The sequence below is a fragment of the Talpa occidentalis genome, unplaced genomic scaffold (genome assembly GCF_014898055.3).
Source record: "Talpa occidentalis isolate TD23 unplaced genomic scaffold, MPIMG_talOcc4v2.1 talOcc4.8, whole genome shotgun sequence".
NCBI lineage: Eukaryota > Metazoa > Chordata > Mammalia > Eulipotyphla > Talpidae > Talpa > Talpa occidentalis.
The window spans coordinates 113,649,222-113,665,626 of record NW_023605194.1 but is presented as its reverse complement, the minus strand read 5'-3'; the positions used below and the strand labels follow the sequence as shown (position 1 = coordinate 113,665,626).

General features: G+C 50.6%; 1 protein-coding gene across 1 annotated transcript; it reads right to left on the bottom strand.

Moving 5' to 3' along the window:
* Positions 1-5,338: 5,338 nt before the first annotated feature.
* LOC119234773 (60S ribosomal protein L10a-like) lies at positions 5,339-12,131 on the bottom strand. The gene is given in 6 exon segments (XM_037497773.1): positions 5,339-5,419; positions 5,422-5,638; positions 5,640-5,945; positions 11,484-11,680; positions 11,829-11,909; positions 12,084-12,131. Coding segments are annotated over 6 exon segments (930 nt in total).
* Positions 12,132-16,405: the final 4,274 nt, after the last annotated feature.

Here is a 16,405-nt window from a genome sequence, read left to right as displayed (position 1 = left end):
AGGTCCACATGTTGATTGCTTTTGATAATTTTCTCTTTGTTTACATTTGTTTTGGGTTAAGGTGGTTATTTACTTTTTCTAGTTAAAAAAAAATTTTAAGATTTATTTATTTATGCACACAAGAGCTAGGGTACAGGCCAGAGATGCAGGGGGTGAGAGGATTCACCAGAGACAGAGTGGGGAGCAGCGCAGGTGGATCTACTGAAATACACTGCTGAGGGGAGCGGCGGGTGAGACAGGAGAGGTCTGCTGCACCATGTGGGTCAGCTCCCTGGCCGGGGATCGAACTCATTCTGCGGTGGCTGTGGATAGCATCATTGTGCTGAGTCTTAATCCTGTGCACCACCAGGGAGGCCCCTCTAGTTAAAATTTTTTAAGATAAAATGCCCAAGCAAAAGAAAACAATTATTACTAACAATCCCAACACCCAAAGATAAAGAGTAGAAACACTTTACGGTTTTCACCATTAATCCTGATTTTTGTTTTCTGTTCATAGTAAAAGTGAAAAAATATATATATTATTAGTAGAATTGTTCTCAAGGAGAAACCATCTTTGTTCAGGAACCCACCTAAATAGACTGTGAACTTGAGGTTGTCAGGCTTTGCTTGAATCTTCTAGGACAAGAACTGAGGAATAGCTACATGACCTGTAACCCAAGAGGACAGGGGGCGGCCTGGCATGGTAGAAAACTGGTGTTTACATTTTAAATAGAAAAAAATGACTAAATATCAAAGACAGACGGCCCCCAGCAAGTTGGACATTGCAGACCCAATATCTGAGTTATAGTTTTAGGAAAATTTTGGAAGCTTTAAATAATAATGGCAACAGTGGTGATGATAATGACGACGCCTCTTGCATACTGATGGGTGGGAGGAGAAGCCCATGGGGAATCCAAGACAACTACCTGGGAAATCAAGCAGGGAAATAAAATCCCAACATTTGCCAGGCACAGCCACAGACAGCCAGTCAGGTGAGGGGATGCCCAGGTTTCTGATCTGGCCCCGTTAACAGTGCCTGGACCCGCTCTCCACCCTCACTTAGCTCTTTGGAGAATCTTTGGCACCGGCTCCGTGCCAGTGGGGTGAGGAGTAGAGAGGGCAGCGTGAGTGGGGTTGGCCAAGTATGAATCCATGCGTGTTACCACTGCATGTTCTGTCCTTCAGTTCACAAATTCCCTCACCGCCGAGGTGAGGGAAAGCTGCCAGAAGTCAAGAGTCAGGGATGTCTGGGGGCTGGACTTTAAAGAAGGCACAGTGTGTGAGTGACGGGATGGAGGCAGTGGTGGGGAGGCAGCCACTCCAGGCTGGACACGGTCTGTTAAGGCATGGAAGCTGGGAGAGAGGGAAAGGAGTAACCCAGCCGAAGAGAAAGGCCACGCTCAGGTCGGAAATCCAGAGCAGGCTCCATTTCGGGAAGCCAGACGGAAGGCTGCACATGACGGATGAGGAAACGCAGAGCCTGTGGGGTCTTGATGGGGACCCCACTTGGCAGAAGTGGCGCATCAGAAAGGTCAGGGCTCCCGAGCCAGAGGGATGCAGTGCGGGTAGGGTGGGACGCACCGAGGGCCGCTATGGTGATTTAAGTTGAAAGTGATGCGGGATGTGACTGAGCGGGCCGCCTGGTCCCGTCTTCAGGTGTGAGACGGTGCCATGCACCAGGCCCGGGCAGAACGCCGGAAAGAATGCAAAACCTTCCCCAGCTTCTGGTGGAGAAACAGGAAATTAAGTAAGTGCCTGTGTTTACTGAATCTTCTAAAATTCCATTGGGTTGACAAGACCCACAGGCATCACCTTAGGAGGCGCAGGGGCGAGAAGAGGGCGTTGGTGGGAGTCGTGTGGGATTGTTTACAGAGGAGTAACCTCCCCGTGCAGCCACACCAAGCTAGAGCACAATCAGTGACCCGAACCACACAACGCTAGTAGCAGGTGGTGCTGGAGCCCGGAACCAGGTCCGCGGGTCACACTCACTGGCCACACCTGGCGCGGCGGGAACCCCGGGCTGGGAGGGGAAGGTTTGCAGATCCGAGAGGCGGCAGCCCTCAGGGCCGGTCCCAGGCCCCAGAACTGCTTCCTTGGAGGAAACAGAAAGCTTGCAGAGGGAGACAGACCACTCCTGCACTATCAGACACCCCAATGAGTAAAAGAGGGAGAGCAAAGAGGGGGTGGGAAACATTTCCTGCGAGAGTGATTTCTGGATAATTGATAACATTGACAGGACATCAGAAACTATTTCCTCGCGGGGCGCTGACACGCTTCTCTCTGGGGGTGGTTAAGGATGTTTGATGACAATCGTGTGGATGGAAATTTTATATCATTTCCCCGACTAGAAAGCAAGGAAATGGACAAATGAGTCCCCCAGACGCTATTTAGTCTCTATCTGTTCTTCTGGGATATTGGGTTTCTCTCCTCTCCGAACCGTTTAGGAAAGTGCTCCTGGTGATGACTGGTGCTTCCTACTACAGGAATGAGGCCAAGAGGGAAAAAAATGCCAGATGTTAAAAACAAAGGGAAGACAGTGAGACACCCCGGACACACGCGGGCGCCGGGAGTGGCGGGATAAGGCGCCGCCGCGTGTCCCGGTGGCCAGGTGAGGCCAAGCTCGCCCGATGGGGCAAGTGCTAAGCAAGGACTTCCTGCGTGGCCCAGACACACACCCAAAGACACACACCTGAAAGAATGCAAAATCTTCCCTAGCTTCTTATGGAGGCTATTAACACCCCCAAACACTTAGGGTGAGAGAGAGAGAGAGAGAGAGACTGTGAACGTGTGTGCATGGAGAGAAGGAAGGAGAAGGGAGGAGGGAGCAGTAAAAAGAAACAGACGTGTTTTAATGCATAAAACTTGGAAACACCACACGACCCGGTGCAGAATCACAGCGACAGCCTTGCTTTACCCAGCAAGATGCACCGTCAGCAGGCCCCTCCGCGCCCCCCATGACACAGGCACACCCCATCAAATTACTGAACTTGTTAACTTCAAAAAGTAGCACATGTTGGGGGGCTCTTTGCCATGGGGGCCATCTCTGGGTCTGAGCTCCTACTCTCTGTTCTTGCTGCCACACCCCACTCGTCTGGCAGAGGCTCCCCGCCCCTTGGCTCCGAACCCCACTTCACCCACATCTCCTCCGAGAACCTGTGTGATAGGCCTGCAAGTATTCACCAGGCTGCGTTTATTCAAGTGGTCCCCGCCAATAACCCTCCTGTCTAGGCCCCGCTAATTTATGAAAAGGGATCTTGTGTAGGTTTAAATGTAGTCTCCGCCATATTCCATTTAATCCAATAAATATTTATTGGGCGCCCACCTGGAATTGTGCTATGCACTGTGTGGAATATAAAAGAAATATATAGCACAGTCTCCTGTCAAGGAGTTTGCAATATTCCTGGGAATAAAACTTGGATGCTGAAGTAATTACAGGACGCAAGATGGTACAGAGCAGCGCCATAAAATTATGTAACCAAGACCAAAATATCAGGCACAGACAACATTATGTCTGGCCAGGGCTGGCGGGATGGAGCTTTGGGGAATAGTTCACCAAGGAGATGGAACTTGAGTTGTCCTTGAGAGAGGCCTGGGGCTGGCTGGGGCCGTGGTAGAGTTGCTGTGGCAAGACGGCCATGAAGCCTGGGCCAGAACAGCAAAACCTCACCTGCCAGGAGGAATGTCCCAGCCTAATGGAGAAATGAGGGGGCCTCTCTGGTGGCCGAGGGTGAAGTCTCCCCTCTACCAACACCGTGGTCAGAGTTCGTCCCTCGCCCGCCGCTCCCCTCAGTAGATCCACCTGTTCTGCTCCCCCCTCTGTCTCTGGTAAATCCTCTCAACCCCTTCACCTCTGGCCTGCACCCCAGTTCTTCTACACAAAAATAAAAGGGGGGTATATATGGGCCTTCCTGGTGGCGCAAAGGGTTAAGATGCAACCTATGAAGCAACTGGCAGCAACTACAGCACAAGTTCGATCCCCGGCCAGGGAGCAACCCACATGGTGCAGCAGACCTCTCCTCTCTCCCCGCTGCTCCCCTCAGTGTATTTCAATCTGCCTGTTCTGTTCCCCACTCTGTCTCTGGTGGATCCTCCCACCCCACCACGCCTCTGGCCTGTACCCCAGTTCTTGTATGCATAAATAAATCTTTTTAAAAAAGAAAAAAAGGGGGGGATAGAGCAGAGTTTGTGGGGAGAAGCTGGAGAGAATGAATATAATGAAACCACCAGAAGCTCTGAAGGGCACGGAGAAGAATTTGAATAGCTCCTTGTCCCCCCACTTCCTGGGCGTTGATTCTGTCACTGCCCTCAGAGAGCGCGTTCATAGGCACCAGCGAGACATGCTGAGAGAGCGGGCTACAGTGGAGGAAGCCGGGACTCCACCTCAGAAATGACCTTGGCAAGGTCACTGCACTGCTCCGTCTTCAGCCTCCACCGTGGCGGGACAGCACCAGCAGCGCCACACCGAGGGCGGCCGTGATGGCTGAGATCACGCGCAGTGTGCCTCGGCGGCCAGGGCTGGGCCGTGTGTCACGCGTGCACAAACTATTGGTTGACTGTCTTCTCTGTGCCCCACACTGGCTCAGCACCAGGGAAATGAAAATGAAAACACTCAGTGCTTATTCTCAAGACGCGAAGAGCACAGCTGACGAGTGGAAGGCGGAGCAGCTTGACGTCGCACATACTTGGAGTGGAAGCCCAGCCCCAGCGCTTATTATGTTACAGATCTGGGAAAACGAATTAGTCCAAGCCCCAGTTTCATCATCTATACCTGTGGTCTAACAAGGTTTCCGTATGGCTGACGAGAAGGAAATAGAAGTAGGAAGAGACAAGCGCAGTGGGAAGGACTCCGTAAGCGCGACAGGACTTCTCCCACCTCGGGAAGGCCATGACTGGAAGGGCGTTAGAGAGACGTCTCCTGCATGGCGCTGTCTCTGCACCGACACTCAGACAGCAAGTGGGACTTGCCGAGTGGGCACAAGAGAGGAGACGGCCAGTGAGACGCGAAGGGCCTGGCGTCCTCTGGACATGCGGGAAGTCAGCATCGTCAGAGCTCAAGGCCAAGGCAGAGCCAGAGGTGGGAGGGGGCTGCTGGAGAAGGCCAGACGACCAGGAGCCTGGGAGCATGGCAAGGGGTCAGAGCTCTGCCAGGGGCGGGGGTGTGGGGGAGAAATAGAGAAGTAAAGCAGCAAGCTCGACTTCAAGAGTTGCAAAGTTGGAGGGGGCAGGAGAGCATTAAGAAAAAAGATCCAGATGGAATGATTGTTGGAGATATTTAAGAGTTGGTGCCAACGGAATTTAGTTTTGCTTCTTGTGTGTTTCTCTGGGGGGCGGGAGGGTGAGGTCGCACTGGGCTGTGCCCTCAGTACGGGCGCTGGGGCTTGCCCAAGGCGGTCTCCATGCATGAAGTCCACACATTCTGCCAGTGGGTCCTGAGCAATGAACAACACAGGGGTTGACAGCTGAGCGGATGTAGCACACAAGCTTGTCATAGGTCATCCTCGTGTGCTCCACAGCCACCGCCAGACACCGCGCCTTCTTCTTCATCTGGAACTCAACCGTGGACTTCACTTCATCAACTCTGGCCACCATGTTCTCATTGTGGATCAGCAAGGAAGGGAATTTGCCAGCCTTGGTCAGACCTGCATCCAGATTCACAGGACCTGATCAGACATTCAGAAGCCAAGAAGTCATCGCACTCCTTGGCCAACTTCTTCACCAACTTCTTATTCTTGTTGAGTTTCTCCCATGCCTCATTACCCATGTGGGGGCCACCCACTCCCACCGCCCAGCTGGCCCCCCAGGACACACATGGAGAACTTGGGGCAGGAGTGGACTTAAGTCTGACGGTGCCTAAGAAATGTTTGTCCTCCCGAGGGCCAGAGTTCTCCAAGCTGATCTGTAGCGCCGTCTCCAAAAACCCACAGCACTTACGCTGGTTCAGGACTCTCCAAACCGCCTCAGAGACACTTCAAGGAAGAATTTGCTGCTCTTGGTGCCTCGCACCACAGTAACCAGGAAAGAGCTAGAATCTAGCTTTGATGGGATTTTAAGGATGGGTAACAACGAGCAAAGAGCGTAGGATCCTTGTCCTTTTCCGGCTGGAAGATGAGGCAATGCTTGAAAGGAGGAAAGCGGACCTGAAACCTACCTGAGGCCCTGGGGCAAAGTCACCGCGACTGAAAAAATATCCTTTTTTAAAAAAAGAATGTAGATAGGAAGCAGGAATGGAGTAAAGATGATTAGACGGCCTGGGACATGAATTGGGGCGCCCAGGTGGAGACTCGGATGGAGGGTGGAGACCCCAACTGGCAGCGGCTGAAACCCGGCCCTTGTTGACTGGTGGGGACGGAGAATCCCGCAGGTCTGAATGCTGGGGCTGCTCAAGAGGACACTCGGCCCCTAGGGCCAACGAACAGACCCCAGCAGCAGAGTCTGTTGTCTCCCCAAGGTCAAAGAAGTCCCTTTTCTGGCATAGCTCCCCAATACGTGACACAAGTTTCATCTGTTTGAAAGAAAAGAGGGGGAGCGTGTGGGGAGCAGCCTTTGGATGCTGCGGGACGGCTTACGGGATGACAATTACAAACACGCCGTCTCTGGAAAAGCACTTCATTTACAAAGCAGATTTGACAGCTCCCGTTGCTTTTTGGCGGAACCTTCCTGCCCGGCCCCTGCACGACCTGGTGAGCCTCGATTACAGCTTTGCTGCTAGCTCTACCGCAGAGACCCCCTAAAAGGGGAGTGATAAATGAGGTCCTGTCAGGCTTCATTCCCTGGGTGGCCTTGAATCTCTGCCGTTATCTGTTACCCTGACAGTGATGAACACAAGGCAGGCAGCTAACGACACCCCGATTCATTACCCAAAAGGAAGGGAGAGCAGAAATAAAGGGAACAAGGCTGCCCTGTCCCCGCAGTCACGCACGCCCTCTCCCTCCTCCAGGCCTGAGCGGTGAGCACTGGAGCCCCCCAGTCTCCACAAGGGTGCAGCGAGCACAGGACAGAGCTAGTCCCGCCAGCTGGCCCGAGACTGTGCCCTGGCCCTTGATGGTAAAGCTCTTCCCGGGCCTCCCAACTCCAGAAAAAATAATTAGCAACGGATTGTTTTTTTCCAGCCCACTCTCCATCTAGAAAAACAGCCCACTCTCCATCTAGACAAAAAGCAAACACACACGAAGGCCAGCTCAACCGCTTGCCCCAGCACACGCGTCCCAGCCTTGGGAGATGTTCTCTGCGGGACGTGGGAGCCGGGGCCTCCGCGACAGCAGGCAGCGGAGCCGGCCGCGCCCATGAAAGCTCGTCGTGCGTCTGCAGGTGGTGGCTGCTCCCCCCGAGCCATATTCCCCCCAATCTTTGTACCCGTTGGTTTTCCCAGGCCTGGTGGGAAAGGAAGGCGTTCTTTTCCTGCGACGGGACTTCCAGGGACGCCTGGACACAGGCACGTTCCAGAAACACACCTGGAATGTGGTCAAGGAAGACAGGACTTGCCTTCTTCATCCAGCCCGGCTTAACCCAGACGTTCTTCGGCGCCGTTTCTGGGCGCAGGCGAAGAGGAAGTTTTTGAAAAGAGGAGAAAATTTCCCTGGGCAAATAGATGCAAGACACCCGCGTTTACTTCTTCTCCTGGTTCCGGTTCTTTTCCTTATTTCCTGGTCTCTCCTACAGGACTTTGTCACAGTCTGTGCTCAAATGTGGAATTTGACTCCCCAAAGTGAAGACTACCTGTAGTATTGCTCAACCCATTTTCTTGATGCAGAATATTTTGATGCCTTCTGTGTTCTAGACCCATGGCACAACCACACAACCACACTTCGAGAACTCCTGGCCGAGACCTACCCACACACCCGTCTTCATGCTCCGCTTCCCCATCAACAAAGCCAGAATGACTGGCAAGCTCTGTTCTAAGTACCCGTGGGGAGACACCAGCTGGGGGAGGAACAGAAGCCAAAGAAGACGTGGGTCCTGCCAGCAAAGAAGCCATGACCTTCCTGTGCCCACGACCCCCAGCCCCTGTACCTCTGCTCTTTCTCCTTCACTCCATGTGAAAGAAAGACTGTGGGTTAAACAGAGGGTTGGCACAGAGGGAACGGCACAGCCTCAAATCGGGGCCAAGGCCATGGTATGATTGACACCTGAATTGATAGATGAATCTTCTCCTTGTCCTTTGCTAAAGATCAAATTGTCTTTCCTTAAAAAAAAAAAAAAAAAAAAAAAAAAAAAAAAAGGCAGCATCAGACATATCAGACATTACCATTTATTTTGAAAAGCACCTCAAGGTTTTTTCAATATAAATGTGTATAAAAATGGCGAGAGCTTCCAGATACCCACAAATGATAGCACCCATGTTCAACTCTCAGGCCAGGCATCATCCCCATGGCCACGGGACCTCGGTGGCAGGTGGGGACAGAGATCGCAGCTGAAGGGGGAGGCCTGTTTCCAAAATGCTAGCGGTGATGTCAGCCAATGATACCACAGTAAAAAATGTAATAATAATAATAGAATAAAAACAGTAAGTACTGATTCAGGACACGTCACTTTAGCACTGGACGACAACTTCTGTCTCCTGCTGGTGGCAGATATATCAGCAGGGCTTCTCATCTTGCCTTTTTGGTTTCTTTGAAAAAAAAAAAAAAAAGATTCTTATTTATTTATTTTTGCACAGAAGAACTGCAGTATAGGCCAGAGGTGCAGGGTGTAAGAGAATGCACCAGATTGGGGAGTAAAACAGGTGGATCCACTGGAATACACTGCTGAGGGGAGCAGCAGAGAGAGGGGGGGTGTCTGCTGCACCATGGGGGTAGCTCCCTGGCTGGGGATGGAACTCATGCTGCAGTGGTTGGTGATAGCTTCATAGAGCTGAGACTTTAACTCCTGTGCCACCAGGGAGGCACCTGCTTTTTGGATTCCTCTAACACAAAAGACCACCAATTATGTTCAAGATAACGTTGTCAAGGAGACCCAAAATCTGGGCTTCAACACAAAACTCAAAAGGAGACATGAACCAACCAGCTTTGCTGGGGACAGTGTGGTTATTGATTAAACCACAGAGCAAAGAAAAAAGTTTAAAACACACTGGAATTTTCATTATTCAAAGAATTTGAAACTCATCGCAAAAGCAGGGTATAAGTTGCCAAGTTGTACGGGCTAGAAATGGACTCTGCAGCCTTTATGATCTCTTTCATCTTTAAAAAGCAATCAGGATTCGGTGGGCAGCGCCGTTCACCCAGGAACTAAAGTAATATCTGGGAGAGATGAGACCATCGTTACAAATTAGAAGTAGCCCATCCTTCATTCTCTGCTATCTTCTCCCGAGGAGAAAGACTCGGAAAAAGCTTCCTGCATCTCCTGTCATGTGCTCCAGGAATTCAAAAGCCAGTCCTGGTGTTCCCTAAATACAGTGCAAAGAAAGGCATGTCCATTTTTCTGCCATTTTGGTTCCTAGTGGCAGATTATTGGGCTCCAGACCTCACCAACTTGACCACAGACCAGGATATAATTGTCTTCTGCCACCTCTTCTATGCAAAATGCTTTCCAATTTCTCAAAACCAAGTGCGTGCCTTTTACATTTCCTGCAAAGGTGTTTATTTCTATCTGGCCCACTGAGTGGTTCCATAGCTTCGCTTCCCACTGGTGACAAAGAAATGTCTGTGTTTCTAACGTGTCCGAGAGCTGGAGGATTAATGGGCTTGACGGAGGGCCTAGGAACACTGAGGCCAGGAAGGAATTCATCTTCTTAGTCTCTGAGTCCAGTGAACCACCAGAGAGATCATATTTTTAACTCTAAAAGACTTCTGGAAGTTTCCAGAATTTCTCCAGAGACACAGATCAATAGACCAGAAAAATCAAAAAAGGAGAGCGAGTTTGCCAGACGCCACTCACTTGCTGGGGTGCTTGACTTCACTAAGTGAAAGACTTTTAATGAAATTATTCTAACCCAGGAGCAAGTCCACCCTCTAGGGAAGCCTCCAAGCACAGCTGACGAGAAAGGGTGACATTTCACTCCAGGATCCAACCCTCCACACAGGGACGGGGGTGTCACTTGAGTGTTAATGTGCTCGGCTGATGAACAGTCTTCCCACAGCACAGGCCACTCAGAGTGACGCATGGAGCTGTGGGGCCAGGGCCATGATTCTGCAGACGCCTCCTCTGCTCTCCTCCAGCTGGCAGTAACTGGAGTGCACACCGCCTGATGGCTGTGAGGACTACCTCGACGTCTTTCGATTCTTGAATTAGCCCCCAGAGGTCAGCACTATGCTCACTGCCAGCAGCAAAGCAGAGTGATCTGCCCTGTTACCCTGAAGCAGTCATCAACCATTTTCAATGTTTAAAGCAAAGTCTAAGTTTTAAAAACAGCAAAGGAATCACAGGGGAGAGGGTGTGAATAACAAACCAACCTCCCGCTCCACAGAGCATCTCCTGAATGGCCCCTGCACCACCGGGACAGAGCACGCAGGTGTGCTGGCGGCAGGCTTTCTCCTCCTTCCGGAAGCCCCTTCTAGAAGCACCAGTGCCTGGCAGCTCCCTCAGTCACCCCGTCTTCTACTTGATACCTCTTTGCCTCGCCTTCCCTCTGCGGTCTCTGCCCATCCCTCTGTGTTAGCTTTGTTCCCCTTCCTCCCGCCTGGTACCTTCTTCTCTGATTTGGCAGCCACTGAAGCATCCGGGAGCCCAGACTCGGCTTACCTGGCAGGGGCCACCTCGGTGGCCCAAGAAAAGGGGACGCTAGGAAAGTGCAAAAACCTGAGCTGGAACAAAGCCGTCTTTAACTGGAAGTCAAAAGTATTTTCCTTGGCCGAGCCGCCTTGTGCTGTATTGTTAACTCCTATCAAAGGGGCTCATATCTCAGGAATGATGGGAAGGTTTCAGGCATGACTGATGGCTGGTCAAAGGCACATCCCCGGCGCGATAAGCCGCAGAGAGGCCCGCGCTGAGCGGGCGGGATTGCCGGGCCGGGCCTTTCAAAGCCCTTTCATCGCGGCGGTGACTGCAAGCACCGCGGGGCGAGAACGAGCCAGGACTTTGTGGAATATTCTTAACGGCTGATGTGTAATCCGTGCAGCCAGGGGTAGCAGCCCGAGGATAAAAGACTTAAAGAAATGGAGACACAAGGACTGCTTTTTTTTTTCAAGGCAACTTGGAAAGAAAAAAAAAAAGAATGAGAACAGTAAGATTTATGTTAACCCATTGGGAGTGCTCTGGAAATCTCTCTGATGAAGGATGGAGATCGCTTTGAAGCAGACTTTATTGAAGCATAAGTAAGCCTGGTGCCCGGGGACCGGGGTTGGCTGGGTCACTCATCAGTCTTCCTGAGTGACTTCCCTCCCTCCTGCAAATTCGTCCTGGCACCGGCTCCTGATGCTGCTCAGCAAAAGCAGAGGTTGGCACCTGTAACCCCGGAACAGACAGGAAGACGCGACCTCCCGCTTTACGCAGTACACACAATTTGGAAAAAGTAAATAAAAGCTTTGCTCCAGAAGAAAAACAGGATGACAGCAGGGTCCGCCACTGGCCACAGAGTGACGGGGCAGGGCGGCGGGGGCAGGAGGCGAGGCCCTTCTCCGAAGCCCTGACACAGAAGCTGGGAATCCACGGACTTGGGGACACCGACCAACGAAGAAGCTGCGCGGAAAGGCGTGACGAGCCAGTGCAGGGGACCCTCGGCTTTCGAGGTCACTGTAGCTCCAGAAACAAAGGCAGGCGCCTGCGGCTGAGCGCCCAACACAACCAGTGGCCTCAGCTGCCCGCACAAGCCGGTTCCACCAAGAGCACGAACCCCACATTAATGGCCACAGTGGTTCCTGGGGGGTATTAATAACACAGCTGGAGGCCCCCTCGCCTGTTGCAGCATTCTATACGTTGAAGATCTGTGGCAACTCTGCATGGAGCACGTCCACCGGGATCGTTTTCTCCACGTGCTCTCCTAGGCCTGTATCAGCCTGGAGGGGGGGGTGGGCAGGAGGGGGGGGGGCTGCCTTTCTCCCCTCTGTCCTTCATCTGCTCCGGCAAGTGTGTCCTGGGCACAGTGGCCATTTCGTTCTCTTTAGGCACCACCCTCCTTGCCCTTAACGTCTATCAGAATCTACGGAAGACTCGGAAGCAAAGCGACTTACCCACAGGCGCCAAGTGTGCACAGAGGGGAGGGGAGACTCAAGCCCCATCCCTCTCTTGTCTGAAGCTAAATACTTTCACCACCCCGAGCCGAGCTCAAATGAATTGTAACAAGGCATCTTAAAGTTGTTTCCTGCTTTCATGCAATCTGTACTACCCAAATCCAGTTTTTATAATCGGTAGTGGATACTTGTGGGCTATATTCCATTTAGCTAATGTTTGAATTTTTTCACACGAAAATTTGTCTTTTTAGGGCCTCCCCGGTGGCGCAGCGGGTGGAGCGCAGCGCTGTGGAGCTGTGCACAGCCCCCAACCCTCCGCAGCCTGCCCCCGGCAGCTCCACCGGGAGTGTCTCTCAGTTTGCTCCTTAAGTCAAACATAAACACTGTACTCCGGGGCCTCCTCACACAACCTCACACAACCTCACACAACCTCACACAACCTCACACAACCTCACACCCCAGCCCCGCTTTAAGGCCGGCGGCCCCCGCCCAGGCTGGCTCAGAAGGCTCATAACTTGCCTTCCTCACGAGCGACTTAGCTCCAAAGCAGGCTGTTTAGAGCAGCAGATAACAACCTCCCTTGAAAGACAGGAACGAGGCCTTGTGGAAAGCAGGGTCGGCAGCCAGCGCGGCCCCGGGAATCACCCGGCACCCCCAGGACTCGTTTCCTGGCGTGGCCCTAACGAGGCTGCGAGGCTGACGGATGGAGGCCTGCCCTCCCGCACCCCCTAATGTCTGTGATGCCCCAGTATTTTCTCTGCAGCTGAGGCAGGGAAAGTGGAAGGGATGGCCGTGTGGAAGAATTTTGTGCTCGTTAACGGAGGGAGTTTGAAGACGGCTGAGCGGCGGCCCGCGCTGCCAGGCTCCTTGGGCGGTAATGAGACTTCAGAGATTTATCTGCCTGCAGCCAGACCTCTTCTAAACCGTCCCCCAGATGAGGCTCCAGTCTATTTTAAAGCCCTCTTAACTCTTCCCTCCTGCACAGGGATAGAGAGAGAGCCGGAAAGTTCATTTACATCTCAAATCAGCATATCCGTGAGTCACCATAATTGGCCAAATAAAATTGAATCCGTGACACCAGGTAAGTGATTCTTGGATCATTCAGGAGGAAAGTGCTTTCCTATCCATTGCCTATTTATAGGCTCCGAACTAAGGAAATCCAGCCAAATCATTTCCTTGATCAAGATGATGTGGCTCTCCATAATCTGAGGCCTTTCACATTAAGGAGATTGAAAGAAATGCTCCCTCCACGCTGCCAGCATCCCGGGGGCTTTGCACCCCAGCTCCCAGAGAGCCCAGGGCTGCTCCCTCCCTCCTGGGTCCAAGTGCCACGGCCCTTTCTCACCACCTTCCTTTACGACCCCCCACAGACACACACCCCCCCCCCGCCCCCCCCACACACACACACCTTGCACTCTGTTCCTACTTTTTCTCTATGGCGCTTACCACCATCAAGCACATTATATGCATTTTATCTTTTTTTATTGTCTTTCTTAAGCTCCATGAAGGAAAATATTTTGGTAAGTTTTGCTCAGTTTTGTATCCCTAGTTGTTAAAACAGCGCCTAGGACACAGTTGCAGGCCTGATGAGAGGCTCCGAGGAGCCTCCACTTCCCGACGGCCCCGAGCCCCACTCGCCGAGGGGGACGCCACTCTTCAGCGCGCGGACTCGAAAGGTCCAGCCGCTGTTCCCACCCGCGTCTCAGCTCTAGTTCTCTAGAAGAGTCTGCATGGGCATTTCCAGCTGAGACCCTGGGGCCACAGCATCCTCATGACAGTCATGAGAGAGAAGGGGGCTCTAGCTGACCCCTCCAGATTATCTGTCTTATGTATTGGGGTTTCCTGTGAGACACCACTGAAGAGGAAGTGGCCCCACATCTAAAGACAGAGCTGGAAAATCCCTACCCTGGATCAGCAGAGAGCATGGAGGGGGTGACATCTACCTGGAGAGTACCTGTACCTCCAAATCATATGCAATGCTGTAACCCAATGTTTTAGAGACAGAGCGACAGACGGCCAGATATAGAGATATCTCTGCTTAGAATGTCAGAGAAACAAATTCACTTAATTCAAAGAATATTTTTCAGAGACGAAATATTTGTTTGTTTCCCAAATTATGTTTATTGAAGTAAAGTAGGTTTACACCTTTGTATCTCCTCCGGGAGCTGCTTGAAAAGCTCACCAGCATGCACTTTCATGCTCTGTCCACCCAAAGAACATTCCTAGACCGTCCATCAGATGCCCAGATTTGTGCAGACCCTGGGGATACACAGGCCATCAGGACATGGTCAAGCTCGCATTCCAAGGTCACGTAACAAGTCATAATATCCTGGGAAGTTTGGGGAAATGAAAGGATCACTGAGGAAAGATACAGGGAATGGTCTAGCCAGAGGCACCACTGAGTCTTGCGGACAGAGGGCAGTCAGGTGAGTATAAGATCCACCTTTGAGCACTATCGCCAAATATGGACACATTAGGCCAATCCACCTGAACGTATTAGTTGCGTATTTGACATAGCATGAGAGCAGAAAGTCCCAAGAATATGGGTTTAAATTTTTCTTTTTTTTTAATTTTTTACATCAATGTTCATTTTTAAACCATATTTGCTTCCCCCCACCCCCTCAGGTGTGGTCCCCATAGAGTTTCCTTCCCCAAGGCACCAGTGCACCATCACCTCAGTCCCCTGTGCGCCTCCCTCCCTCCCTCTGATCCCTCTCTTGCCTCTTCCCCTGCAGGATGTCTCTAATTTATAATTGTCTGTTTTTGCTTTGTTGTGTTTATACTGTTATTATTTTTTTACATTGATGTCTTATTTGACTCCCCTATATTCCTGCTATACGTGAAACCATCTGATATTTTTCTTTTTCCTTCTGGCTTATTTCACTGAGCATAATTCCTTCTAGCTCCATCCACATTGCTGGGAATGGCATGAGTTTATCTTTTCTGATTGCTGAGTAATATTCCATGGTGTATATGGACCACATCTTCTTGATCCAGTCATCTATCTTTGGGCATTTGGGTTGTTTCCAGGTTTTACCTATTGCAAATAGTGCTGCAATAAACATAGGGGTACAGGTGGTCTTCTGAATCAATGTTTTTGTGTCCTTTGGGTAGATCCCTTTGAGTCGAATTGCCGGGTCATATGGTAGCTCCATTTTTAGTAGACTGAGGAACCTCCAGACAGCTTTCCATAGTGTTGGACCAGTTTGCACTCCCACCAGCAGTGCAGGAGAGTTCCTTTTTCATCACATCCTCGCCAACATTTGTTGTTGCTTGTTTTTTGATATGTGCCATTCTCACTGGTGTAAGGTGGTATCTCAGTGTGGTTTTAAGATGGGTTTGTTTAAATTGATAGATATTTTCTTCCATGTGTGAAAGATTTTTATTGCATGGTCCAGATTCAGTTCCAATAGTTCCATTACAACAAAGCTCAACACCAGAGAAGTGATCTTCCAGTAAGTTAAAGAATGACAAACTACACCATTCAGCACAAGCATCAAGTTTGTTATTACATTTCAGACATTCTTCCACACTTGACATATTGAGCAAGGAAGCCGAGTTTTCTAAGTGTGTTCAATTTGGAACTAGGAACAAATTTTAAGACATTTTACTCCTCCATGCTTTCAAATCATAAGTAACATGTCAGTCAGGAATCTGTTCACTGTCAACTACCAAACTATGGAAAATGAACAGGTTAGCCTGACGATAATGAGTGGGTTCCAAAGGATAGGTGCTTGGAGAATTCCATGTTGGAACTTTAGATGTATCTATATCTCATTGCCTTCATGGCACCCAGGAAGGGAGTCCCCACCCAGGTGATTGAAGAAAATGACTTAGCCTCAAAGACAGCAAGTTAATAACAATATTTCCAAAAAAATAGGGGTGTCCTTAATTTTAAGAGGACGCAAGGAGAAAGTGAAAGATACAAGAAGAGATATTCTTAGTTATGGGCTGCATGATGGACTTCATGTCTATTGCTGTGTGGCTGGGGGCAGGTCACCTGAGTGAGCTCTTGCAAGCCCCCCTCATTTATCAAGTGCGGGTATTAATACCTATCAGAAGATAGAAAACCAAAATTTCCATTGAATGGGGAAACAAAATGGTTCCCATCCACACAAAGGCATATTATTTGGCATTCATTAGAAGTAAAGTGTGATGCATACTATAATACAGATGAACCTTGAAAACATGCTATTAACTAAGAGTAATAAGTCAGCACATCTTGAATGGATCCATTTACATGAAATGTCCAGAAAAGGCAAATCTACTGAGGCCCAAAGTAGATGAATCTTTCCTAGGACTAGGCGGATAGAAGGAAGGTG